At 46.9% G+C, this 27,074-nt stretch overlaps 1 protein-coding gene across 7 annotated transcripts in view; it reads left to right on the plus strand.

The window, feature by feature from the left end:
- Positions 1–27,074, plus strand: part of EXTL3 (exostosin like glycosyltransferase 3) — a 370,010-nt gene that overhangs the window by 269,530 nt on the left and 73,406 nt on the right. For all 7 annotated transcript variants that reach the window (XM_068143184.1, XM_068143181.1, XM_068143183.1 and 4 more), the window contains 2 exons: positions 13,143–13,274; positions 22,504–25,128. In XM_068143184.1, coding sequence (XP_067999285.1) covers positions 22,981–25,128 — 2,148 coding nt within the window. In that variant the 5' untranslated portion in view covers positions 13,143–13,274; positions 22,504–22,980. The remainder of the gene's footprint in view (positions 1–13,142; positions 13,275–22,503; positions 25,129–27,074) is intronic.

Here is a 27,074-nt window from a genome sequence, read left to right on the forward strand (position 1 = left end):
AAGAACTTGGAAAAGAATGGTTGGCAGAGGAAAGGAAAACCCATTTGGGCAGCTGAACTGTGGCAGGAGATTCCTGATCGAGTCGAGAGAATTCCAGTGAAAGTGAGACACATTGATGCTCACATTCCTAAGAGCAAAGCTACTGAGGAACAGCAACACAACCATCAGGCAGATCTAGCTGCAAGAGTTTCTCAAGTAGACATGGACTCTAATCTTGATCTCGACTGGAAACACCGAGGTGAGATATTTTTGGCTCGGTGGGCTCATGATTCGTCAGGACATCAAGGCAGGGATGCAACATACCAATGGGCTCGTGACTGATCCATAGACATTTCCATGGATGCTATCACACAAGTCACCCATGACTGTGACATTTGTGCTGCTATTAAGCAGGCAAAACGACTTAAGCCCTTGTGGTATGGTGACAGATGGTCCAAGTACAAGTATGGTGAAGCTTGGCAGATTGATTACATCACACTACCATGTTCTTGTTCTGGTAAGCAATACGTGCTTACTATGGTAGAGGCAAATACTGGATGGTTGGAAACTTATCCAGTTCCACATGCAACTGCACACAACACCATTCTCGGTCTGGAGAGACAAATCCTGTGGAGAGACGGAACTCCAGAGAGGATTGAGTCAGACAACGGAACTCATTTCAAGAACAACCTTGTAAAGAACTGGGCAAAAGAGCACGGTATTGAGTGGATTTTCCATATTCCTTACAATGCACCAGCGGCAGGGGAGATTGAAGGCTACAACAGTTTTTTGAAGACCACTCTTAAAGCCATGGGGGGTGGATCTTTGAAAAACTGGGAACAATATTTAGCACAAGCAACCTGGCTGGTAAATAGTAGAGGTTCAGTGAACCGAGCTGGACCTGCACATTCAGATTTGCTACAGAAAGTAGAAGGTGATAGAGTTCCTGTTGTTAGAGAAAAGAATCTGTTAGTGTAGCGGGATGAGGGGAAGACCTCAGGCTTCTCCCCCCCACAAAGTGAAGGGAAAAATTACCACAGCTAACCACAGCCGGATGAGCAAAAGAACACTGTATTTACAAGCTGTATAGGAAATGCAGGGGGATATATACACAATTTACAGTATTTACAATATATACACAGAAATATACAGCAAAGTAACACAGGAATGAGATTCCCCTCCTCTGGCGGAGGATTCCCTGCCCTGTACCCCCCTCTCTCCTTTTTTTCCCCAGAGAGGGTTAGAAAGAGAGGAAAGGATCAGTTGTTAATTAAAAGCAGTTATAAATTAGAGCAAAATGTTATTAGGTTTTGCAGGCCTCACGCTTATCAGTCCAAGGTCAGTCTGGCAGAAAGCCTAGAAGCCGCAAGCTGTGATAGGAGGGAAAAGTGCAAGACTACCCGAAGTCTCTGCTGGACTCAGAGCTTAAACTTGCTTTCTACCAATCCACCAGTGAAATTCGTTTAGACTTGTCCTTTGTTTATAAAACATTCGGCCATGGTGTCCCTTTCTTAAAGGCGTAGCCTCAAACGGTCACAGTCCACCCCCTCTAAACAATTTCATTGGCTGTTCATACTGTCCATCCAATCCAAGACAATATTTACAGTTTGTAAGTAAAGTTCATAGTCCATTCCAGCTACACTCAGATGTAGATGATTCAAAAGTCCAAGAAAATCAGGAAATGAGAAAAGTGGAAAACAGTTTATTTCTTCGCCGACGAAGCGAAGAAAAGGGAAACAGGGATTCTCAGGGTCCCTTAGTTGACTCAGGGCTCTCAGGGTTTGTGCACCGTAGATTCCTCATTGATTCTTCCTTCGGACTCAATGTAGCTGTACAACAGATTGAAATTAACCTCTTTCAGCTAAAGTTAAATTTCTTTGTGGAATACACTGAATTTCACCATTCTCTTGCATTACCCAATAAGTGTGACCCAGACCTTCAGCTGAAACCACCCCTCGGACAGGTTTAGCCTCTCCTGAGGGTGAAAATACCCAAACAGTTTTACCTAACAGATTCTTTTCTCTAACAACAGGAACTCTATCACCTTCTACTTTCTGTAGTAAATCTGAATGTGCAGGTCCAGCTCGGTTCACTGAACCTCTACTATTTACCAGCAAGGTTGCTTGTCCTAAATGTTTTTCCCAGTTTTTCAAAGATCCACTCCCCATGGCTTTAAGAGTGGTCTTCAACAAACCGTTGTAGCGTTCAATCTTCCCTGAAGCTGGTGCATAGTAGGGAATGTGGAATATCCACTCAATACCGTGCTCTTTTGCCCAGTTCTTTACAAGGTTGTTCTTGAAATGAGTTCCGTTGTCTGACTCAATTCTCTCTGGAGTTCCGTGTCTCCACAGGACTTGTCTCTCCAGACCGAGAACGGTGTTGCGTGCAGTTGCATGTGGAACTGGATAAGTTTCCAACCATCCAGTATTTGCCTCTACCATCGTAAGCACGTATTGCTTACCCGAACGAGAACGTGGTAGAGTGATGTAGTCAATCTGCCAAGCTTCACCATACCTGTACTTGGACCATCTGTCACCATACCACAAGGACTTAATTCGTTTTGCCTGCTTAATAGCAGCACAAATGTCACAGTCATGGGTGACTTGTGTAATAGCATCCATGGAAATGTCTATGGATCTGTCACGAGCCCATTGGTATGTTGCATCCCTGCCTTGATGTCCTGACGAATCATGAGCCCACCGAGCCAAAAATATCTCACCTCGGTGTTTCCAGTCGAGATCAAGATTAGAGTCCATGTCTACTTGAGAAACTCTTGCAGCTAGATCTGCCTGATGGTTGTGTTGCTGTTCCTCAGTAGCTTTGCTCTTAGGAATGTGAGCAGAAATGTCCTGCCACAGGTCGGCTGCCCAAATGGGTTTTCCTTTCCTCTGCCAACCACTCTTCTTCCAGTTCTTTAGCCAACCCCATAGAGCATTGGCTACCATCCATGAGTCGGTGTAGAGATAAAGCTTTGGCCATCTCTCACATTCAGCTACGTTGAGAGCTAGCTGGACAGCTTTTACCTCTGCGAACTGACTGGATTCTCCTTCTCCATCCTTCGCCTCTGCAACTCGGCGTGTTGGACTCCACACTGCAGACTTTCCACCTTCGCTTGTTTCCAACAAGACGACAGGAACCGTCTGTGAACAGAGCATATTTCTTTTCATCATCAGAAAGGTCATTGTAAGGAGGAGCTTCCTCAGCACGAGTTACTTTCTCCTCTGGAGGTTTAGCACAGTTGGTACCTTCAGGCGAACTTGAAATCACCTCCACTAGGCCAGGCCTTTCAAGATTTCCCATCCGAGCTCTCGGTGTTATCAGAGCCATCCACTTGGACCATGTTGAGTCTGTGGCATGATGTGGTGTGGAGCCTTTGCCTTTGAACATCCAATTCAAAACTGGTAATCTGGGAGCTAAGAGAAGTTGTGATTCAGTTCCAATCACTTCAGAAGATGCTTTTACCCCTTCAGAGGCAGCTAAAATTTCTTTTTCTTTTGGAGTATATTTAGCCTCTGAACCTCTGTAACCTCAACTCCAGAAACCAAGAGGTCATCCTTGTGTCTCACCTGGGGCTTTTTGCCACAAGCGACAGGTTGGACCATTGTCACTTGCAGCCGTGTACAAAATGTTCTTAATGTCTGGACCATCTCGGACAGGTCCCAGACCCATTGCTTGAACTACCTCTTGCTTTATCTGGTCAAAGGCTGCTTGTTGTTCAGCTCCCCAGTGGAAATTGTTCCTCTTTCAAGTCACATCATACAGAGGTTTCACAATCTGTCTGTATCCAGGAATGTACAGTCTCTGAAATCCCACTATCCCCAAGAAACGTAAGTTCTCTTGCTTGTTTGTGGGATTTGCCATGGTAGAGACTCTATTTACCACATCCACTGGAATGTGTCGGCGTCCATCCTGCCACTGCACTCCCAGAAACTGAATCTCTGTGGTAGGTCCTTCCACCTGGTCTCTCTTGATGGCAAAACCTGCATTCAGAAGAATGCCAATGATTTTGTTACCTTTCTCGAAGACTTCCTCAGCAGTTTTACCCCAGACGATGATATCATCGATGAACTGGATGTGTTCTGGAGCACCACCTTTCTCCAGAGCATCATGGATTACTGCATGACAGATGCTTGGGCTGTGGATCCAGCCCATTGGCAGTCTGTTGAAAGTGTACTGGATTCCTCTCCAGGTGAAAGCAAACTGAGGCCTGCATTCCTCTGCTATGGGAATAGAGAAAAATGCATTAGCAATATCTATGGTAGCATACCATTTGGCCTCTTTGGATTCCAGCTCATATTGAAGTTCCATCATGTCTGGTAGTGCTGCACTCATAGGTGGTGTCACTTCATTTAGGGCTCGGTAGTCTACCACCAGACGCCAGTCTCCATTCTGCTTTCGCGCAGGCCACACTGGACTGTTGAAAGGTGAATGAGTTTTGCTGACGACTTTCTGACTCTCCAACTGACGAATCGGATTCTGAATGGGCAACAAAGAGTCACAGTTGGTTCTGTATTGTCTGTGATGCACAGTCTGAGAAGCAACCGGCAATTTAATGTCCTGTATCTTGTGTTGTCCCACAACTGCAGATTCATCAGAAAGCTCAGGTCTGGCAGACAGCTTCAATTTTTGTCCATCAATTTCTACAGAAGCTACTCCAAAAGCCCATTTGTAACCTCTAGGGTCTTTGAAATGCCCTTCTCTCAAAAAATCAATTCATAAAACTCAAGGTGCGTCAGGTCCGGTCACAACTGTATGCTTCCTCCATTGTTGTCAAGGGTTGGAGGGGAAGGCCAGGCCTTCTCCCCCCCGCCCCCCCATAAAGTGGAGGAAAAGAAAACTGAAAGGAAAGAAAACTCAGCCGGATTACTAAAGGGATTGTGTGCTGTATTTACAAAGCAGTTTAGGGAATGCAGGTTTATATCTTACAAGATTTGCAATATATACACAGAAATATACAACAAAGTAACACAGAAATGAGATTCCCTTCCCCCATATGGAGGAAGGGTTTCCCCCTGTACCCCCTTCTCTCCCCTTTTTCCCCAAAGAGGGTTAGAAAGAGAGAAACAAAGATCAAATGTTAATTAAAAGCGGTTATGTGTTAGAAGAGGCCTTATGTGCTCCAAGGTCAGTCTGGCCGAAAGCCCAGAAGCTGTGAGCTGCAGGAAGGAGGGGGAAAAGAGTGCAAGACTGAAACTGAGTGAGACGAGTCTCACTGGGAATCAAAACTGAAGGCAGTGCTTCTGCTTCTCCGCCAATGAAATCAGTTTAGACCTCTTTTGTTTATAAAACATTCGGCCATGGTGTCCCTTTGTTAAAGGCACCGCCTCAAACGGTCACAACTGTTTACCAGTTAAACTTATATTAACCTCCACCTTACTTAACTCTTGAGATCCACCAGTGACTCCCAAAATAGTTATAGACTCTGATCCCTGATAATTTGGTGGTATTATGGTGCACTGAGCTCCTGTGTCAACCAAGACCCTGTACTTCTGAAATTGTGAAGTGCCAGGCCACTGGATGTACACATTCCAATAGATTCTGTTATGTCTGTTATCCCTCTCCTCCCCCTGGCGGGATGCAGGGCACCCCTAGTTATGGGGAACATGCCCACATGTGCATTGAGCACAGTGTGCAGTGTTAGAACTGGAGCCACTGTTGAAGCTATTATGGTTGTTCTGGGGAACTGTGGAACTAACAGCTCCCGTTCTGGTATTGCTACCTCGGGTTCTGCCACTTTGCAGTTCCCTCAGTCTCCTGAAAAGATTAGAAGTTGGTTGGCCATCCCATTTGTTCATGTTCTCACCAAACTGATCACGCAGAGTTATCCAAATAGTCCTACGTGACTGCCTTGGTGGTCTGTTTTGATTTGATCTGTTTTGGAATGACCTCCTTGGAGGACGTCTATTCCTCACAGATAAAACCTGTATCCACCTGGAGGAAGAATTAGAATTATCTCTCTGTGACAATTGGTATGTGGAATTTTTAAATTCATCTTTCAACTCTTTCATGCAATTCTCAATTTTTCCAGACTGAGTTTCAATGGCTGAAACCAAAGAAACACGTGTCATGCTATCCTCCAATTGTCTCATTTGATCACTGAATTGGCCAACCATAGGAGGAGCTCCACCATAATTTCTTGACACAATTCTGCTTGCCAGAATGTTTGCATAATTAGAAGGAGCAAGTTTGATGATCTTTTTAGCAAGACCAGTATCCACAGATTAGCCTTACCGAGAATCTTGGCTAGATGTCTATCTATTCCATTATCCTTCGAGAGATTTCCTAGATGAGCTGCTGACTTGTCTCCAACTATTAGAGTTGGAGCACCTGTATCATAACTAAGCCAAGTTAGAATTGGCTCCTTATCTGCTCTGGTGTAATCTTTACGGACATTTCTCAGCTCTTCGCGAGGCGAAGGACACCCAGAAATGTCACCTTCTTCTCCATCTACCACATCTTCTTGAACATGTTGTCCCCATAATCCTGCTGTCACTCTCCTAAGGACCTCTCTAAGCTGAGAAGCACCACTGGCTGCTGTCCTAGCTGCATCTCTCTCTGGTGTTGATCTCAATAATTCAGCTAGATCTTTAAAATAAATCTTCTCTTTCTTCTCAGCTGGATCTTCTCTAATAGAGGGTCCCTCACCAGGATCAGTCTCCTGCTCTTCTCAATTAGCTCCTGGATCAGCTTTGGCCTTTCCACTTCCAGTCTTTAAAACTGCTACTTGCTTAATTGGGGCTGTGTTTGAATTTACAGCCACCTCGACAAAAGCTGACAGTTTTTGAAACAGATCAGCTGCTGTGGGAGTGGCTTCTGGTCCTGCCGAGAGAGTGGGCGGAAGTGACTGTGCCTCGTTAATGGCTGAAGAAGAAGAAGAAGGGGAAGCTGCCATGTTGGGAACTGCCGCTGCCCATGGCAGATTGCCAGAATCAGCAACAGAACCGTTCAAAGCAGCTTTTCCAATAGACTTTTTAACTTTAACTGACACAGATTCTCCACTCTCTTTGTCACTAGACGTCTCTGGGACTGACCCAGAGGTACGCCGCTTCTTCTTTGATCTATGCTTAACAATAAAACATGCTGTGGACATCTTTCTCTCCCGACGCAAGGAAGATAGCAAATATGCAATCACTATCACCAGCAGCAGATTCACACACATCAAATAAATCACCTTTGGATCCCAGCCATCACTTAAAATCACCCTTTCTCCTACTGGGATCTTAAACTCCTTCATCTCAATCGGGAGAGTGCTAGATGTCACATTCCTGTATCTGTTAGGCCAGAAGAATTCCAGACAGCGCCCATACAGAAGCCTCATTCTATACATAAACTGCAAATAAATTTTGTGCATCAAATATTTACCCAGATGATCGGTAAGGAGGCCCAGACAATACTTGTAGATCAGAACCGAACACACTGAGAATAGCAATTGCTTAAAAATCCAAAGCAACTTCATGTTTGCTAGTCTGGCTCGAGCAAGCAATAAATCAAGCTAATTATCTGCCCCATGTTGGGCGCCAAAAAATGTGGAGAGTTATAGAGAAAGGCCCAGCCTTCTCCCCCCACAAAGAGGAGAAAAAGAAAATAACCACAGCTAGCCAGCCGGAGGAGCAAAAGGGAAATGCTATATTTACAAGCAATTTTTAGGGAATGCAGGATATATACACAATTTACAGTATTTACAATATATACACAGAAATATACAGCAAAGAAAAACGATAATACAGGAATGAAATTGCCTCCTCTGCTGAGGAGGGTTCCCCCCCTGTACCCCCTTCTCTTCCCTTTTTCCCCAAAGAGGGTTAGAAAGAGAGAAAAAGAGCAATTGTTAATAAAATCAGTTATAAATTAAAGCAAAGTGTTAGTAGGCCACACGCTTATCTGTCCAAGGTCAGTCTGGCAGAGAGCCTAGAAGCAGACGAGCTGGAAAGGGAGGAGGGAAGAGTGATCTGAGGAAAGTCCCAGTTGCACTCAAGCTCAAAACTACCTTTTTTACCAATCCACCAATGAAATTAGTTTAGAATATCTAGTTGTTTTGGTCAGCATTCCAAAACATTCAGCCATAGTGTCCCAGTACTGTCTTTTTCTTAAAGGCACAGCCTCAAACGGTCACACCGCACCCCTCCTGCGAGCCCCGATGGCCTCTGCGAGCACTGATGGCTCCGTCCGAGGCGGCAGAAACAGCGGCCACAGCAGCGGCCCCCACCCCTTTCCCCCCGCAGTGGCTTCAGCTGCGCTACTCTGCTCTGATTTAAAGCAACAGTACTAATTTTATCATTTCTGGTTATAATGTCTTTCAGAGATTTGTAATTTAGAGTTTTGTTAAGTTTTCCTAGTAAGCATAATGAATAGTAAGCATTTGGTATTTACAGATACTTAGTACATAGTAATTGCAATGAGGTGTAAGTATTTTGTAATGAGTTCACATTGTAAGATTTTCTTTTGGTTCGAACCTTTTTAATTGTGTGCCTAGGCATTTCAAAGGAGCTCCATGTAATATAGTTAAGGAATGTAGTAAACAGGTTTTAATTTTAGGAAGTGTTCTTTAGTTAATGTAACAACTTTATTTCTTTTTAGACACTAATTTGATGGATTAATTTTAACATAGTTCTTTAAGTGTCGTAGTTTGGGCTGGGTGCCCTCTGCTATAGGGGTGTTTCCTGTGTCCAAAAGTCCAGCCCAGTGGGTGGACACAGGAAATTAGGTATTTCTAACATGATCCCTTGCACTACTATAAATTTTATGGTGGGGTCTGGCACTTCCTCTTTCCTTCCTCTCCGCCACCCGGTAACTGGGGGAGAGATCTCCCGGCCATGGGCCTGGTTAGGCCCAAGGTCACGGGGGGGATGGGCAGTCTCAGATCTGGCCAGCTGAGACTAGCCTAGCAGTGGGGGGCGAAGGAGGAGCCCTGGGGGTCTTGGGTGCGCCCTCAGGTGGGGATGGGATCTTTCTGGGTCTGTTTTGGGGTTCTTCTTCTTGTCACTGTGTTCCTAGCTTTCTGCACGCACTCACTGTTCTCTATTTCAACTTTCCATCACTTTTGCAATCTGTTTGTTTGAGTCGTTATTTATGCGCATGGTGGGGAGGGGGTTTGCCCCAACCCATTACATTTTGGTGCACCAACGTGGGGCTAGCTGTTGTGCCCACTCTGCAGATCGATTGCAAAGGATGGAAAGTTTAATTTAGTTCTGGGCATCGGTTTGGGTTTGGCAGTTGGGGCTCAAGTTTTGTTGCCGGGGCAATCGTGTGAGTTCTTGTGGATTGCGGGGGGACACCTGGTGCGTGGCCGGTGGCACGGAGCCCCTCCTGCTGTTTCAAGCAGGGGTGGTTCTCGAACATCGGCATCAGGGTACCGCTTGAGAACGCAGAACCTGCCCTTCCTCCACGGCGGGGAGCGAAATGGGGGGGGGGCAGCGGTGAACAGATCAGAGTCAGGTCCGTTCTCGCTGCGGGGATAGATCCAGCTGCGGTGAGCGGGCGAGCCAGCTCCCGAAACCCTGGGGGGCTGACAGGGACCCCAGCTGGAAAGCCGTTTTCAAGGGCTCTGAGAACGCGTGTATGGCTTTCGCTGGAGAAGCCGTTTGAGTGTCTGAGGGGTGGAGGTGATTTTGATTCTGTGCCGTGGCGGTAGAGGTGGGCGGAGCCCTGCTGTGTGCTGAGCGGCGGTGGCAGGCCCGACCGTGCGCTTGGAAGAGCGGCGGCGGTGGCCCCGGCTGTGCACTTGGGCTGCGGTAGGGCCGGCTCGAATCTCTTTCCCCGATTTTCGGATGAGTTCCGAAAATGGTGCCGAAATCCTGGTTCCACCTCCTTTCTTCTCAGTGGGCTGTGGCACAGCCCCTCCCTTTCCAGGGGGGGTTGTGCAGCCAGATGCTGTCATGCCTCGGTACACGAATGCCCAGTGGGGGGGCGGAGTGCCTCGGACATGCATCCGTGTAGTTTTGGACCGTGGTTGGAAGCGGTTGGTTGCGGCAGTCATGGAGCCGAATTGTTCCAACTGGCCTGCCCCAGGGGTGGAGAATATGCCGCCAAGTAAACATAGACGAGAATAAAGGCTTGGCAGAGAAGTTGTGAGGCTTTTCCAGGTGACCAGGATGTCCAACGAATCCATGGAGAGCTTGCACCGCAGGAGAATGAGCTCTGCATCGCTGGGAGGTTCCATTAGATGAAGGAAGAAGAACTGAAATGAACAGACACTTGAGCCTGAATGAGAGACTGTGTGGATACCCAGATGAAGATACGGACTTCGCTGGACATGTCATCAGAAGTTCTCTGATTTGATGATGTGTTTGGGTGCAGGGATTATGGTATGAAACAAGGGGTGGCTCCTGTCGTAGTTTGGGCTGGGTGCCCTCTGCTACAGGGGTGTTTCCTGTGTCCAGAAGTCCGGCCCAGTGGGTAGACACAGGAAATTAGGTATTTCTAACATGATCCCTTGCACCACTATGAGTTTCACGGCGGGGTCTGGCACTTCCTCTTTCCTTCTCTCCACCACCCGGTAACTGGGGAGAGATGTCCCTGTCATGGGCCTGGTTAGGCCCAAGTTCACGGGGGGATGGGCAGTCTCAGATCTGGCCAGCTGAGACTAGCCTAGCAGTGGGAGGGGAAGGAGGAGCCCTGGGGGTTTTGGGTGTACCCTCAGGTGGGGATGGGATCTTTCTGGGTCTGCTTTGGGGTTCTTCTTGTCACTGTGTTCCTAGCTTTCTGTTTGAGTCATTACTTCTGCACGTGGTGGGGAGGGAGTTTGCTCCAACCCATTACATTAAGTTTTTAAGGATTTTTGGTATTAGCATAAGTTAAGAGTCTGATATAAGTATCACAGTATCACAGTATCACTTAGGTTGGAAAGGACCTCGAGGATCATCGAGTCCAACCTGACACCGCAGACCCCATGACTAGACCATGGCACCAAGTGCCACGTCCAATCTCCCCTTGAACGCCTCCAGGGTCGATGACTCAACCACCTCCCTGGGCAACCCATTCCAATGCCGAATGACTCGCTCGGTGAAGAACTTCCTCCTCACCTCGAGTCTGAACCTCCCCTGGCGCAGCTTGAGACTGTGTCCCCTTGTTCTGGTGCTGGTTGCCTGGGAGAAGAGGCCAACTCCCTCCTGGCTACAACCACCCTTCAGGTAGTTGTAGAGGGCAATAAGGTCACCCCTGAGCCTCCTCTTCTCCAGGCTAAACAATCCCAGCTCCCTCAGCCTCTCCTCATAGGGCTTGTGTTCAAGTATATTATAGAATGAAATTTTTTTGTGCTTTCTTTGTATTCATAATAGCTTTAAGGATTATATATATATATATAAAAAAAAAAAAGGGGGGGGGGGAAGAGAGAATACCCCATAGCAAAAAAAGTTTTTAATGGTACCAATAAGAGATTAGTATTATTAGGATGAGGAAAAACGCTATTATGTGTAATTTTATATTGGGCAAAGCAATGAAGCTCTTTTGCTCTTGCCGTTTGCCTGCAAGTTTTCTGTCTGTGAAGCTAGAGTCTGGCCAGATCTACCTTTACAGATTAAAGAAATCTTGCTACCATTAAACAATTTATGATTTTTGACCATCCTAGAGAAAATAAAGATCTAACATACCCCTAAAGCAGATTGTAAAACAGTGTTAAGGATTGCATTTATGTCTTAATCTTTGTATGCAATGTGTTCAGGCATAATCAAGTCTTTTTTGTCCATAAGAGGAGTGAAATGTAAGAATCAGAACTATTAAGATCTAAATTTTTTTTTTTACAATGTCTGTTATCTTTGACCATGTAAATTATGCTAGCTCTGTTAGAACATTGTAAGTAGTTCAACTTAAGCTTTGTGCCTTGTATGGGTTACATCAGTATGTTAGACATGCTGCGCTACAGAACTTTTGCTTTTGCTATATAGCTTAGCTTTAATTTGTTTGCTTTGCGTATTGCATATGGATGTGTTATGTGAAGTGTAAATGAGGTAACATCTCAAGCTTTTCTTGTACAAAAGAAAAACGGGGGAATTGTTGAGGAATGGCTTGAATCTAAGGGACATGGTTCTATGGAACAGCTGCTTGAACAAAGTGTGTAGGCCAGACTCTATCTTCTTGTTTACTGCTCACAGTTAGCTGGTGTGCTGATGCAGCAAGGTCACCATAGCTTTGTGGCTGTGCTTGCAGCTGCTTACAAGATAGCAGCATGTGAAACAGAGTATAAGTGAAACAAAGAACTAATTAGAGAGGAGCTTGTGAAATTGCACGTAGACCTAACTGCAAGTAGGCTGGATATTATAATGTAACCCTGGACTAATAGCCAATAGAATGATGACACTTGTGCATATTTAGCTGAGATGCTTTATAAGCCGTGCGTTTGAACAATAAAAGTGAAGCTTGCATATCAATCATATTGACTGCTGCAGGCTTTCCTCACCATTTTCTCCAACAGTGGAGTAATAGGAGCACAGCACCACTGACTCTCTTCATCGCTGTCTCTCCCAACTACTGCTGCTCGCCCTTCTGTACACCCATTGGTGCTGGCCACACTGCACCTCTGCTGCTGGCCCTTCTGTACAGCTGTTGGTGATGGTACCTATGCACCTGTCACAGCTGCTGCCCCTGAGAGATGTTACTCTCATGGGTTTTATGCCCTAGCCCTAGCTGTCTCTGCCTTCTAGGTGGTGTTTAGCATGACTTGGGTGGAGAGTTGAGAACTCACTGTATGTGTTTAGCTTGTACACAGTTTGGCTGTGTGTTTAATTTTAAAATTGCAGTTAATTAGGCAAAGGTCTTCACTGGGAAACTTTGGCCTTCCAAACCTGTTCTGAAGTTGGGTATTTGTATTATTTCAGCCTTGCTTCATAATTTTTAGGCAAAGCCGGGCCGTATTATCTCCATGAGACTCCCTTCTTTAGCCATTTAGCAGGCCAGCTTCATGGATCTTCATTGAACACAAACACCTGCTGATTGTGAATGATCTTGGTCCCAAAGCTCACTAAATCCTATGGTAAGCTAGACAGTTATCCCACAGGGGCAGAAAGTTATCATTGCTGACAGACTATTTTGTGGTTTCTTTTCCACCAGAAACCCCACTCTGAAAAGGGAAATAAACTGTATTTTCTTTGCTTTGCAGAATATTTTGCTTCTCCTTTTGAAAAAGAAGTGATTTTTTTTTTAAATTTTTTTTTTTCTTTCATTTTTAGTGCTGGTGAAAAAGAGACTTCTTGGCAATAGAAACTGCCTGTTGAAGACTGGACAGATAAAGCACAGGAGCCACTAACGAGCACTCCCTGACATCCTTCGCTATTCATCCAGAAGGAGCCTGCATGACAGAGGTGGGTGCAGCGCTTCGCATGGAGAGGGCCAGCACAGCAGAAAGCTTCTGGAAGTGTAACAGCAGTGATAACACTGCAGACCTATCATTAGATGATGAAAGACTGTTAGGAAAAGTATGGATGCATACAGGCAGAGTCTGGGAGCTCTAATTTAGCAGATGCAGTGTCCCTGTGGATTTTCCTCCTGCAAGGTTCAGTGCAGTCTGTGTCACTGTGTTCTACCTAATGGTTATTTATCGCTGTGCTGAGCTCTGGAGGACCAGAAGTTTAAATTTCCAGGTTCTGTTCACAAATATGCTGAGATAGGAACAATATTTTCATGATTTTATAGGGAGGTGGACAAAAGGAGGTGTAAGCAGAGAGGAATAGGTGTGTTCAGGTGATTGCAGAAGGATCTCGGTGGCAAACATTTGCCGAGTGAAGACTTCACAAGCATCCATAGATCAGGCTGACCTGACTTTTTCTACTGGAAATCAAAATGAAGGAGATCCTTGGGTATTCCCATAATGTCACCAACATGAGGAGTGCCCACTGTGGAGTTGAGGAAAGCTGGGAATGCAGCCCAAGATTTGCACTAAGATATGACAGTGTGAGCAGCAATTTCATCTTGCAGCCTTTTGCTGTGGAAGAAGAATCTGCAGTGTGTACACCTGTTAGCCCAAAAAAACAGTCAGGTTGGCATTTGGGAAGAGGCTCTGATAGTTATTGAGCTTCTGATTTCCCAAGAGCTCTTGCTGCCTCTTTTTCAGGGGGGATGTGGGGGTGTGTGTGTAATTACGTCTGTCGGGCAGCAACATTGTGCTACAATGTCCAGGAGAGTTTCAGTGTGGGGCTTGGTCAGTTTAAAGGAATAATTAGTACTCAAGAACAAGAGGAATGGGTTGGCTGGAGAGCCCAGCCCATTTCTTCTCCTCCCAAACATCTTTTTTGGGGTGCTATGGAAATCAGCTTTTTTTCCCCAGGACTGCTTATTGCTCTTAAATACAACACTGAAGTCTCTTGTGGTGAAACCACAAGAATGGATTTTTACTTTGCTTATGTTTTTTAAAGTCCTAATAACAGTGTCAGACTCCATCAGGTTGATGAGGAGTAAAATCTTAGTAATTAAGAAGAGGCTGAGAGTGTGTCTAAAGTGCTTGCTTTATCGCCAGCACATATTTCATACTGAGTCAATACTTTTAACTGTTCCCAAGCCACACATGTTACATTTTAAATACCTCCCCAGCCTGCTCTGGTCTTCCCCTTGTGGTCTTTACCAAGCTAGTGGCAGAGTCACTTTGTCAGCTTCAGGTTTCTGAGTATACAGATTTTTTTAATGCACAGCCTATGTTTTCAGGTCAGGAGACTAAACGTTCTGTGCCAAGTGAATGGAAGGACTAGAGGAGCCACTGGAAGGATTAGGTGGCAGAACAGCTGCAGAGGATCATGTGTGGAGCAATGGATTTATCTTTCCAGGGTCCCCAGCTGCCACTTTAAGGAGTCCAATTTACCATTTCATTACTGTTTAGGGCTTATAAATGGGCAAAACTATAAAGGATCAAGATTTAGATGTAGTCTTAGCTGTTAACCTTTAGGATTGCTTTTACTGCTTATGGGGCTGCAGTTTTCTCTGGCCAGCCTGATGCAACATGTTCATGCACCTTCTCATTTTTTTCTTGGCCACGTTTATGAGCACTTGTTCCTGTGTTGTCTCAAGACCTTGCAGGTTTGACTGCACTTACTCCATGGCACCCCCAAACAGCAACAACAAAAAACAGAGCTTGTTTTCCCAAGTGTGCCTTGAAGTTAAACTGGTTTTTACATTCACTGGTGTTCAAGTGAGCACATGCTTTCATAGTATCATAGTATCATTCAGGGTTGGAAGGGACCACAAGGATCATCTAGTTCCAACCTCCCTGCCATGGGCAGGGACACCCCACACTAGATCAGGCTGGCCAGAGCCTCATCCAGCCTGCTCTTAAACACCTCCAGGGACAGGGCCTTGACCACATCCCTGGACAACCCATTCCAGGCTTCACCACTCTCATGGTGAAGAACCTCCTCCTCACATCTAGCCTGAATCTCCCCACCTCCAGCTTCATTCCATTCCCCCTAGTCCTATCACTACCTGAGATCCTGAGAAGTCCTTCCCCAGCCTTCCTGTAGGCCCCCTTCAGATACTGGAAGGCCACAATTAGGTCACCTTGGAGCCTTCTCTTCTGCAGACTGAACAGCCCCAACTCCTTCATTCTGTCCTCATAGGAGAGGTGCTCCAGCCCTCTGATCATTCTTGTGGCCCTTCTCTGGATGCGTTCCAGCACCTCCACATACCTCTTGTAATAGGGGCTCCAGAACTGGACACAGTGCTCCAGAACTGGACACAGTACTCCAGGTGGAGTCTCACCAGAGCTGAGTAGAGGGGGAGGATCACCTCCCTTGACCTGCTAGCCACACTTCTCCTGATGCAGCCCAGGATCTGATTGGCTTTGCGGGCTGCAAGTGCACACTGAGAGCTCATGTTGAGCTTTATGTCCACCAGCACCCCCAAGTCTCTCTCCTCAGGGCTGCTTTCCAGCCAGTTACTGCCCAGCCTGTATTTGTGCCTGGGATTGCCTCGACCCAGATGCAGGACCCTGCACTTGCTCTTATTGAACCTCATGAGGTTGGCTTGTGCCCATCTCTCCAGCCTGTCAAGGTCCCTCTGGATGGCCTCCCTTCCCTCCAGCGTGTCTCCTGCACCACACTGTAGATGACGGAGATAGGAATCAATACGACTGACCAATGTGATCGAGTATTGTTCCTTTATTGTTCCAGTGTTGCAGGCCGATGGTGCAGGCCTGAGGTGCAGGCCTATGGAGCAGGCCTGTAGTGCAAGTATAGCATGGTAAAGTGTAGAAGAAACAGGAGACAGGAAAGGCAGAAGTGCGTAGCAAGGCAACTGCTACAACTTATATAAACTCGGAGTGCCCTGTTGGCAAAGCTCCATTGGTTCCCTATGAGTGACCACACATTGCACTATTACAGATTATTGGTCCAACTACTAATGACACAACGAGGTTGTTGATGCAGGTGCAAGTCCTGTTGTCCCAAGACAACTGTCCATGTTTATAGCTACCAGTGTCTTGTTTTAGTTACATGCTGCAGGCACAGCACTGTTTTGCTACACTGCTAGCTGACTCTGCATTTATGCTGAGCATGGCCTACCATCATGTCAGGCTCTAGGCCTGCACTGCCAGATTGCTCACACTGCTTGTCACTGGCATTGCCACACCACACAGCTTGGTGTCATCAGCAAACTTGCTGAGGGTGCACTCAATGCCACTGTCCATGTCACCCACAAAGATGTTGAACAAGACAGGTGCCAGGACTGATCCCTGAGGGACTCCGCTTGTCACTGGCCTCCACTGGGACATGGACCCATTGACAGCCACTCTTTGGGTGCGGCCATCAAGCCAGTTCCTTATCCATCTAGTGGTCCACCCATCAAACCCATGTGTCACCAGTTTGGAGACCAGGATGTGGTGCGGGACAGTGTCGAAGGCTTTGCTCAGGTCCAGGTAAATGACATCAGTTGCTCGCCCCTCATCTATTAATTTTGTCACCTGCTCATAGAAGGCCACCAGGTTGGTCAGGCAGGATTTGCCCTTGGCAAAGCCATGCTGACTGTTCCAAATCACCTCTTCACTATTCTTTTGAGCGAGTAGTGACTCCAGGAGGATCTGCTCCATGATCTTTCCAGGCACAGAGGTGAGACTGACTGGCCTGTAGTTCCCTGGTTCCTCCTTCTTAACCTTTTTGAAGATGGGGGCAATGTTTCCCCTTTTCCAGTCTGTGGGGACTTCCCCAGATTGCCATGACTTTTGAAATATAATAGAGAGGGGTTTAGCAACCTCATCTGCCAGTTCTCTCAGTACCCGTGGGTGTATCCTGTCGGGTCCCATGGACTTTGCCTTTTCCCTGGAAAGAAGAGTTAACAGGACAGCTCTCATTTCCTGGCCAGCATTTTCCAGAAACCTCAGAGCAATTCAAGGATCTTTACTGGGGAGGGATGATGAGCTGGTTGAGAGTGTATGGGTTAAAATTAAAGGCGAGACAAGGAAAGGAGATATTACTGTGGGGGTCTCCTACAGGCCACCTGACCAGCAGATCCAAGCAGATGAGGCCCTCCATAGGCAAATAGAAGCGGCTTCCAGGTCACAAGCCCTGGTCCTCATGGGTGATTTCAACCACCCGGACATCTGCTGGAGGGACAACACAGCAAGGCACCAGCAATCCAGGATGTTCCTGGACTGCATAGAAGACAACTTCCTCCTCCAAATGGTAGAGGAACCAACAAGAAATGGTGCTATGCTGGACCTTGTTCTCACCAACAGGGAAGGGCTGGTAAGCAATGTGAGGCTCATAGACGGCCTTGGCTGCAGTGACCATGAAGCAGTTGAATTTAATATCCTCAGGGCAATCAGGAGGAAGTATTCCAGAAGCTTACGACCCTAGACTTTAGGCGTGCAGATTTTGATCGCTTCAGGGATCTGCTAGCCAAAGTGTCGTGGGACAAAGCCCTGGAGGGAAGAGGGACCCAGGACAGCTGGTCAGTATTCAAGGACCACCTCCTCTGTGTCCAGGAGCTCTGCATACCAACAAAGAGAAAAGCAGGTAAGAATGCTAGGAGGCCTGCCTGGATGAGCAAGGAGCTACTGGACACACTATTACTTAAAAGGAAACTCTACAGGAAGTGGAGAGAAGGACAGGTAGAACAGGGGGTATATAAGGAAGCTCCCCGAGCAGCAAGAGTCCTGCTTAGGAAAGCCAAAGCAGAGTTCAAATTGAATCTAGCCAGGGAGATTAAAGGGAACACTAAGAACTTCTACAGGTATATTAATGAGAAGAAGAAGACTAGGAAAGGTGTGGGCCCCCTCAGAAAAGAAACTGGTGACATGGTCACAAGTGATGAGGAAAAGGCTGAGGTACTCAATAACTTCTTGTAATGGGTTGGGGTAGACGCCCCTCCCCACCACGGGTGGGAACAACGACTCAGACAAAGGGATTGCAAAAGTGATGGAAAGTTTAAATAGAACAGTGAGTGCATGCAAAGAACTAGAAACACAGTGACAAGAAGAAGAACCCCAAAACAGACCCAGAAAGATCCCATCCCCACCTGAGGGTGCACCCAAAACCCCCAGGGCTCCTCCTTCCCCCCCCCCCCCCACTGCTAGGCTAGTCTCAGGTGGCCAGATGTGAGACTGCCCATTCCCCCGAGGCCTTGGGCCTAGCCAGGCCCATGGCCAGGAGATCTCTTCCCCAGTTACCGGGTGGCGGAGAGGAAGGAAAGAGGAAGTGCCAGACCCCGCCGTGAAACTTATGGTGGTGCAAGGGATCATGGTAGGAAATAACCTAATTTCCTGTGTCCACCCACTGGGCTGGACTTCTGGACACAGGAAACACCCCTGTAGCAGAGGGCACCCAGCCCAAACTACGACACTTCTTTACCTCAGTCTTCACTGCAAGGGCCTCTAGCCACACTCCTGATGTTATGGAAGACAATGCCAGGGACGGGGAGGAAGAACTGCCCATTTTAAGTGAAGATCAGGTTTGTGATCACCTGGAGAACCTGAAAGTGTTCAAGTCCATGGGACCCGACAGGATACACCCACGGGTACTGAGAGAACTGGCAGATGAGGTTGCTAAACCCCTCTCTATTATATTTCAAAAGTCATGGCAGTCTAGGGAAGTCCCCACAGACTGGAAAAGGGGAAACATTACTCCCACTTTCAAAAAGGGTAAGAAGGAGGAACCAGTGAACTACAGGCCAGTCCGTCTCACCTCTGTGCCTGGAAAGATCATGGAGCAGATCCTCCTGGAGTCACTACTGGGTCAGAAGAATAGTGAAGAGGTGATTTGGAACAGTCAGCATGGCTTTGCCAAGGGCAAATCCTGCCTGACCAACCTGGTGGCCTTCTATGAGCAGGTGACAAAATTAATAGATGAGGGGCGAGCAACTGATGTCATTTACCTGGACCTGAGCAAAGCCTTCGACACTGTCCCGCACCACATCCTGGTCTCCAAACTGGTGACACATGGGTTTGATGGGTGGACCACTAGATGGATAAGGAACTGGCTTGATGGCCGCACCCAAAGAGTGGCTGTCAATGGGTCCATGTCCCAGTGGAGGCCAGTGACAAGCGGAGTCCCTCAGGGATCAGTCCTGGCACCTGTCTTGTTCAACATCTTTGTGGGTGACATGGACAGTGGCATTGAGTGCACCCTCAGCAAGTTTGCTGATGACACCAAGCTGTGTGGTGCAGCAGACACGCTGGGGGGAAGGGAGGCCATCCAGAGGGACCTTGACAGGCTGGAGAGGTGGGCACAAGCCAACCTCATGAAGTTCAATAAGAGCAAGTGCAGGGTCCTGCATCTGGGTCGAGGCCATCCCAGGCACAAATACAGGCTGGGCAGTGACTGGCTAGAAAGCAGCCTTGAGGAGAGAGACTTGGGGGTGCTGGTGGACGTAAAGCTCAACATGAGCTCTCAATGTGCACTTGCAGCCCGCAAAACCAATCAGATCCTGGGCTGCATCAGGAGAAGTGTGGCCAGCAGGTCGAGGGAGGTGATCCTCCCCCTCTACTCAGCTCTGGTGAGACCCCACCTGGAGTACTGTGTCCAGTTCTGGAGCCCCTATTACAAGAGAAATATGGAGGTGCTGGAACGTGTCCAGAGAAGGGCCACAAGGATGATCAGAGGGCTGGAGCACCTCTCCTATGAGGACAGACTGAAGGAGTTGGGGCTGTTCAGTCTGCAGAAGAGAAGGCTCTGAGGTGACCTAATTGTGGCCTTCCAGTATCTGAAGAGGGCCTACAGGAAGGCTGGGGAAGGACTTCTCAGGATCTCAGGTAGTGATAGGACTAGGGGGAATGGAATGAAGCTGGAGGTGGGGAGATTCAGGCTGGATGTGAGGAGGAGGTTCTTCACCATGAGAGTGGTGAAACCCTGGAATGGGTTGTCCAGGGAGGTGGTTGGGGCCCCGTCCCTGGAGGTGTTTGAGACCATACTGGATGAGGCTCTGGGCAGCCTGATCTAGTGTGGGGTGTCCCTGCCCATGGCAGGGGGGTTGGAACTAGATGATCCTTGTGGTGCCTTCCAACCCTGACTGATACTATGATACTATGATGCTGTCCCTATAAGACTAGTTTCAAGCAGGTGGGAATGACCAAGCAGTGTATGCACACAGACAGGGACAAAATGAGCTTTATTTCCTGGGGAGAGCATAAAAAAAAAAAAGGAAAAAAAATAGACTTTAAAAGCTTTTTTATTACTGTTTTATGCCTGCTTTGTACACTGGTGCGTGCTAAAACCCTTCTGTTTTATAGCAGCAGTCCCAGAGGCATGACGCGAGTGAGCTGCCATTGCCAGAGCTCGCTGTGCCTGACTGACAGCCCTGTGCAGCAGCACTGGGGGTTTACATTCATCACCAGCCTCTCTCCCAGCCTGGGCAAATGCATGTTGGTGTACAGAGAACAGTATTAAAATGTCCTGCCAGCAGAGCCAAAGCCTCCTGCATCTGCCCACAGCAACTGTGCTGCCAGTATCCAAGAAAGCTGATTTAACCTTCTGGTGACTTTTTAGCCCTTTCATCCCCTTGGCTTTCTGAGATTTACACCACTGCTGTTTGCCAGACAACATCAGGAATCTGCCTTAATTTTGAGTATTCTTATTGTTATGCATCAGTTGGGGGTTAGCTTGGGGTAGATTCCCATTTAATCATGGGGCATTAAGTTCCTCACAGCATATAGGCCTAGGAATTGTGCTTTACTTCACTTCCCTCCCCCCTCCCCCACCTTTCATTATAATTTTTTCTGGTTAGAATCAAATTTTCCTTTTACTTTTTCTGCCCCGCACTTGCGAACCACACTTCAAAATTATTCCTACCTTCTCTCTATTCCTTGAAGGTGAACTTCTGTTTCACTTTGGTCTGTTTCCAGATCTCTGTTTCAGCTGAGCTTTGCTTCCTCACCTTCTTTCTGCTAATTCTTGATGATTAGATGAGAGGAGTATTAAATAGATTTAGTGAAAAATGACCATCACCGGCGCAGATGACTTTCCTCTAATTTAAAATTGAAGCAGAAATGAATAAGCTTCTCCTGAGGCTCTGCAAGACTCAAAGCTAAGCCCAGAACTACATTCATCAGGGATCTGAGAAGTCCAGTATATGAAAGAATATTCCAGAAAGTCATGTACCTCAGAGGATGCTTATAAAAAAAGGGAAGGGAGTTTCTAACGGCAGTATATTCCTGTGGCCTAAATTTAAATCTGAGGTCATAAAGACTCATACATGAGTTAGCCATGTCCTTGATATTTTTTGCCTGTGCTACATAGGCATTCACTACCTTGATACCATGGTTAAGGTTGGATGTTAGGAAGCACTTCCTCATGGAAAGAGTAATTAGATGCTGGAATGTACTGCCCAGTGGGGTGGCAGAGTCACCGTCCCTGGAGGTATTTAAGGAAAGATTGGATGTGGTGCTTAATGACGTGGTCTAGTTGATGTGGTGGTGTTAGGTCATAGGCTGGACATAGGCTGGTCTATTCCAAGCTCAATAATTCTGTGATTCTGTGACTTATCCAGTTTTGACTGGTAATTCTCTCTTGTATGCAGCCATCCAGCAAAGGTAATCATAGTCCTCTTTAAACTTCCTCTTGCAGTGAATCAAAATTTTCCATCAGGAAGTGAAGGCAAAACAATCTAAAAACTCTTCATCAGCTCTAGTCACTAGCCCAGAACAACAGTGATTACACTCAGTTATGCAGTACAAATTCACAGCACTGCTGCATACCAGCACCCCAACATGCAAAGGTAGGCAGAGGGGGCAGGTGTACAGTGTACAGTGGCATCTCCATTCTGTACACAGGAAGACAGAGGCCTGCAGATGTTCAGCAGCTTCTGCAAAGTTACCCAGCAAGATAGCAGCAGAGGCAGAGATAAGGAGCCAGACCCAGGCACTGTGATTTTCCTGGTCTGACCACTGAAGCATGCAGCCTAAATGAAAAGCAGAGTGCCTGCAGACAGCCATGTGCCCGCATCTAAGGAGTCCCACCGCTTTCCCAGGTTTGCTGGTATTAACCCTGGAGGTGTCAGGCATGTACCAAGGCTACTCTTGTGCAGAAAGGACAGTTGCTTTTAAAAACTAGCTGTGTCTTAGGTCACTCGGGGGTTGTTTTATTCACATTATCTGAATATGTGATTGTTCTCTTGTAGGAATGGCAGAGCATCAGCTGTGCAGCAGTGATGAGAGAGACTGACACTCATTCGAGTCTCTCCTGGCTCCTTCTCCACAATGGCTGGTGCCTCTGCATATTCATTGGATGGTAATGCAGGATGTCAAGAGCAGCAGCAATAGAATTTGGCTTGATCCCATTGTGTTTTTCTTCAGCTGGTTGAGGCTTCAAATCACCATGACAACGCTGTGACACTTCCAGCAAAGGTTGCCCGCAGACCAAGGGTGGGCCGCAGGTGGGTGAGGAGGTCAGTGATTGAGTGTACTGGGATCAAAAGCTGCACCTGCAGCAACACAACTGTAGAAAAGCCATTGGCACAAGAAGATGAAATTCCCCTTCTATTGGCTTCTCGTTAAGCAGGCACAATAACTTCTTTTTTCGAGAGACTTACTCAAAAAGCTCCTATGGTTATGGCTACTGATCCAACGTGATTGGGCACACAGCAACTTTGGAACTCATGACTGGATATACGATGTTGCGGAATGGGGGAGTGGGGAATGGAGGCCAGCCGTGGGTGTTGAGATGGTCCAGTCGGATTCGTCTCACCTGGCTTAGTTTCACCCTCTTCATTATCCTCGTCTTCTTTCCCCTCATTGCCCACTACTACTTAACCACCATCGATGATGCAGAAGATGCTGGCAAGCGCATCTTCGGCCCTCGGACCGGCAGTGAGCTGTGCAAGGTAAAGCATGTGCAAGACCTGTGCCGCATCCGGGAGTCGGTCAGCGAGGAGCTGCTCCAGCTAGAGGCCAAGCGGCAGGAGCTCAACAGTGAGATTGCCAAGCTCAACTTGAAGATTGAGGCCTGCAAAAAGAGCATTGAAAATGCCAAGCAGGACCTCCTGCAGCTGAAGAATGTCATCAGCCAGACTGAGCATTCCTACAAAGAGCTGATGGCTCAGAATCAACCCAAGCTCTCTTTGCCCATCCGGCTGCTGCCAGACAAAGACGATATGACCTTCCCACTGCCAAAATCCATCCAGAACTGCAGGCTACACAACTGCTTTGACTACTCTCGCTGCCCGTTGACATCTGGCTTTCCAGTCTATGTCTACAACAGTGACGATTATCCTTTTGGTAGTTCCTTAGACCCTTTAATTAAACAAGCCTTCGAGGCGACTGTCAGAACTAATGTTTATGTTACTGAAAATGCAAATATTGCTTGTGTGTATATAATTCTAGTGGGAGAAATGCAAGAGCCTGTGATGCCAAAACCTACTGAACTAGAGCAACAGTTGCACTCTTTGCCATATTGGAGGACTGATGGACATAACCATCTCATCATCAATTTATCAAGGAAATCAGAAACTCAGAACTTCATTTACAACATCAGCACAGGGCGTGCCATGATTGCCCAGTCCACCTTTTATGATGCACAGTACCGACCAGGGTTTGATATTGTAGTGTCACCTCTGGTCCACGCTATGTCTGAACCCAATTTCCTAGAAATCCCACCCCAGGTGCCAGTCAAGCGTAAATATCTCTTCAGTTTCCAGGGAGAGAAGATCGAGTCTCTCAGATCTAGCTTGCAGGAGGTTCACTCTTTCGAAGAGGAAATAGAAGGCAATGCCCCAGCTGACTATGATGATCGCGTCATTACCACCTTGAAGGCTGTTCAGGATAGCAAGTTGGACTTTGTTTTGGTGGAGTTCACATGTAAGAACCAGCCTAAGGCAAGTCTGCCCACTGAGTGGGCTCTGTGTGGAGAAAGGGACGACAGACTAGAGCTACTGAAGCTATCTACTTTTGCACTGATAATCACCCCAGGGGACACCCATTTGGTGATCTCTGCTGGGTGTGCCATGAGACTGTTCGAGGCTCTGGAAGTTGGAGCCATCCCGGTGGTTCTCGGAGAGCAAGTTCAGCTACCCTATAATGATGTGATCCGGTGGAACGAGGCAGCCTTAATCATACCAAAGCCACGTATCACAGAAGTGCACTTTCTTCTGAGAAGCATTTCTGACAACGATCTCCTTGCCATGAGGAGGCAGGGCCGCTTCTTGTGGGAGACCTACTTCTCCACCTCTGACAACGTGTTCAGCACAGTGTTAGCTATCATAAGGACTCGAATCCAAATCCCGGCTGCTCCCATCCGAGAAGAAACTGCTGTGGAGATTCCCCACCGGTCTGGTAAAGCTGCTGGTACAGACCCCAATATGGCAGACAATGGTGACCTGGACTTGGGGCCTGTGGAAACAGAACCACCCTATGCATCTCCCAAATATCTCCGCAATTTCACCCTCACTGCAATGGACATCTACAGGAATTGGAATTCTGCTCCGGGGCCTTTCCACCTCTTCCCCTACACTCCCTTTGACCCTATTTTGCCATCAGAGGCAAAATTCCTGGGGTCTGGGACTGGCTTTCGACCAATTGGTGGAGGAGCAGGTGGCTCTGGGAAGGAATTCCAGGCTGCTTTGGGTGGCAATGTCCCCCGGGAGCAGTTCACAGTAGTGATGTTGACTTATGAGCGGGAAGAAGTGTTGATGAACTCCCTAGAAAGGCTCAATGGTCTGCCATACTTAAATAAGGTTGTGGTAGTGTGGAACTCTCCCAAGCTTCCCTCTGAGGATCTCTTGTGGCCAGACATTGGCGTCCCAATCATGGTAAGAAATATGTAGCTACTATGGTCTTGCTTCCTGGTGGGGTTTATGTATTAAAGTTAGGTGTGGCTCTTCTGTAGGATGACAGCTCAGTTTAAGCAATCTAGGACAGCATTCATCTCTCCTGGTTATAGATGTTTGTACGTGATCTGGATGCTCTATCAGCAGAGAAAAACAAGTCTGACTCCTCCCACCCATTTTAGTTGTTTGCATGAGAACACCTTGGCTCCTGCTCTAGAACTGCCTGTTTCTCTCCCCCAGCTTTGAAGGGAGGCTGATGTTCAGAGGTGCATGGAAGTGCTCTGTGGATGAGTGAACCTAGGCAGGATGAATTGCTGTGGCCTTTGGGTTACGGAATACAAGAGCTGTTGTGCAGGAGAGCCTGAAGTGTGTAAACACAGGATCTGCAGAGGTGCCAGCTGTTCAGCACTTGTGAAACAGTAATTGCTTCTGTGCAGCCTAATATGACTCTGGAGGCTTAAAGCTAGAGATTCGTGCTTATTGCAGATCTCTGCCTAGCCTCCTTTAAGTGTCACACCGTGAGGACAGTTGGCACCTTATAAATACCTAAGTAGTGACTGTTTCTGCACTTCAGGGGATAAATCTTTTATAAAGATAAAAGAGAGGCCCACTGAAGATGGAGCTCCTGCAAGGGCCTTAAGAGCCATTTATCACTTTACATTGCAAGGGATGGCAGAGAAGAAAAGAGGGGCAAAAAAGGGCACCAAGGCCAGTATTACTATGACAGCTTTCATGCTCCAAAGGTTGTAATTGGCTTTTGCTTAGGTCTGAGTTGATTTACAGCTTGTAAGGAGTTCATTTTCCCTAAACTATTACTTCTGAATGTATTTATTTACTTCAGGAGTTCTCTTTCATCCTAGTGGAACTTTCTGTGCTGGTCATTGTTAACAGTCCACAGTAAATATAAATCTCCAGGTGTGGGCATAGAGCCAGTGACAAGAAGTAACATTGTGTTGTGTGAATCTGGTTGTGTTTGGAGGACAAATGGAAGGATAATGCCTTGCCAATTAGGGAAGGGGAAAATTAAAGGGGGAGATGGTACTTAAGTAGGCAAACTGTGTGTGGTTTATGTGACAGGATGCTGCTGAGCTTAATAACCATGTGAGCTTTATGCTTTATGCAAAGAGATTAATTGATTTCATATTTTGTTTTATTATTATTGTGATGAATAAATCCTTCAGCTCACATTTAAAAACCCTTATGGTCCGGGGACAATGAGCAGAGAAAATTGCTTGGATAATTGTAAAATAATCTTTCACATTAGTCCTGTTGAATGCCTGAATTCTGCAAAATCTTCACATTATGTCTGCTGGGAAACTGTGTACTCCTTTAGAGCTGAAGAGTGGGGATTGTTCTCCTTGCTGTTGCTAATGGCTGTTATTTGTGAAAGAAAAATATGTTTCTGTTGGTGGAAGTTGATGGCTTGCTTTTAATCTGCTCTTATATGCATATCTATTGTGTTAGCTTTTGGGGGGACTTCAACACACACAAGTTGCTGCATGTCGCCTTTGAGCCACTTGCTGGGGTTGGTGTTCAGTGGGGGATGTCCTGTTGCTTGTTAGCCATCAGGCAAGGGGAAATGGGTTCAGGTTGCACCAGGGGAATTTTAGATTGAGTATTAGAAGAAAATTCTTCACTGAAATGGTTATCAAACACTGGAATAGGCTTCCCAGGGAGGTGGTTGAATCACCATCCCTGGAGGGGTTTAGAAGATGTATAGATGTGGTGCTAAGGGACATGCTTCAGCACCAGAACTGATAGCGTTAGATAATGGTTGGACTCGATGATCTTAAAGGTCTTTTCCAACGAAAACAATTCTATGTTCAAGAGAAACCTTCTTGGTTCAAGAGGATGAAATGTCCTCCTGTCTGGTTTTGGATGTCAGATGGGAACATTGGGCTCATGGCTGAGTGCCAGGGAACAGCTGG

The sequence above is a fragment of the Melanerpes formicivorus genome, unplaced genomic scaffold, assembly GCF_026170545.1.
Source record: "Melanerpes formicivorus ecotype bairdi unplaced genomic scaffold, bMelFor1.0.p_v2 SCAF_9, whole genome shotgun sequence".
In the NCBI taxonomy this organism is placed as follows: Eukaryota; Metazoa; Chordata; class Aves; order Piciformes; family Picidae; genus Melanerpes; species Melanerpes formicivorus.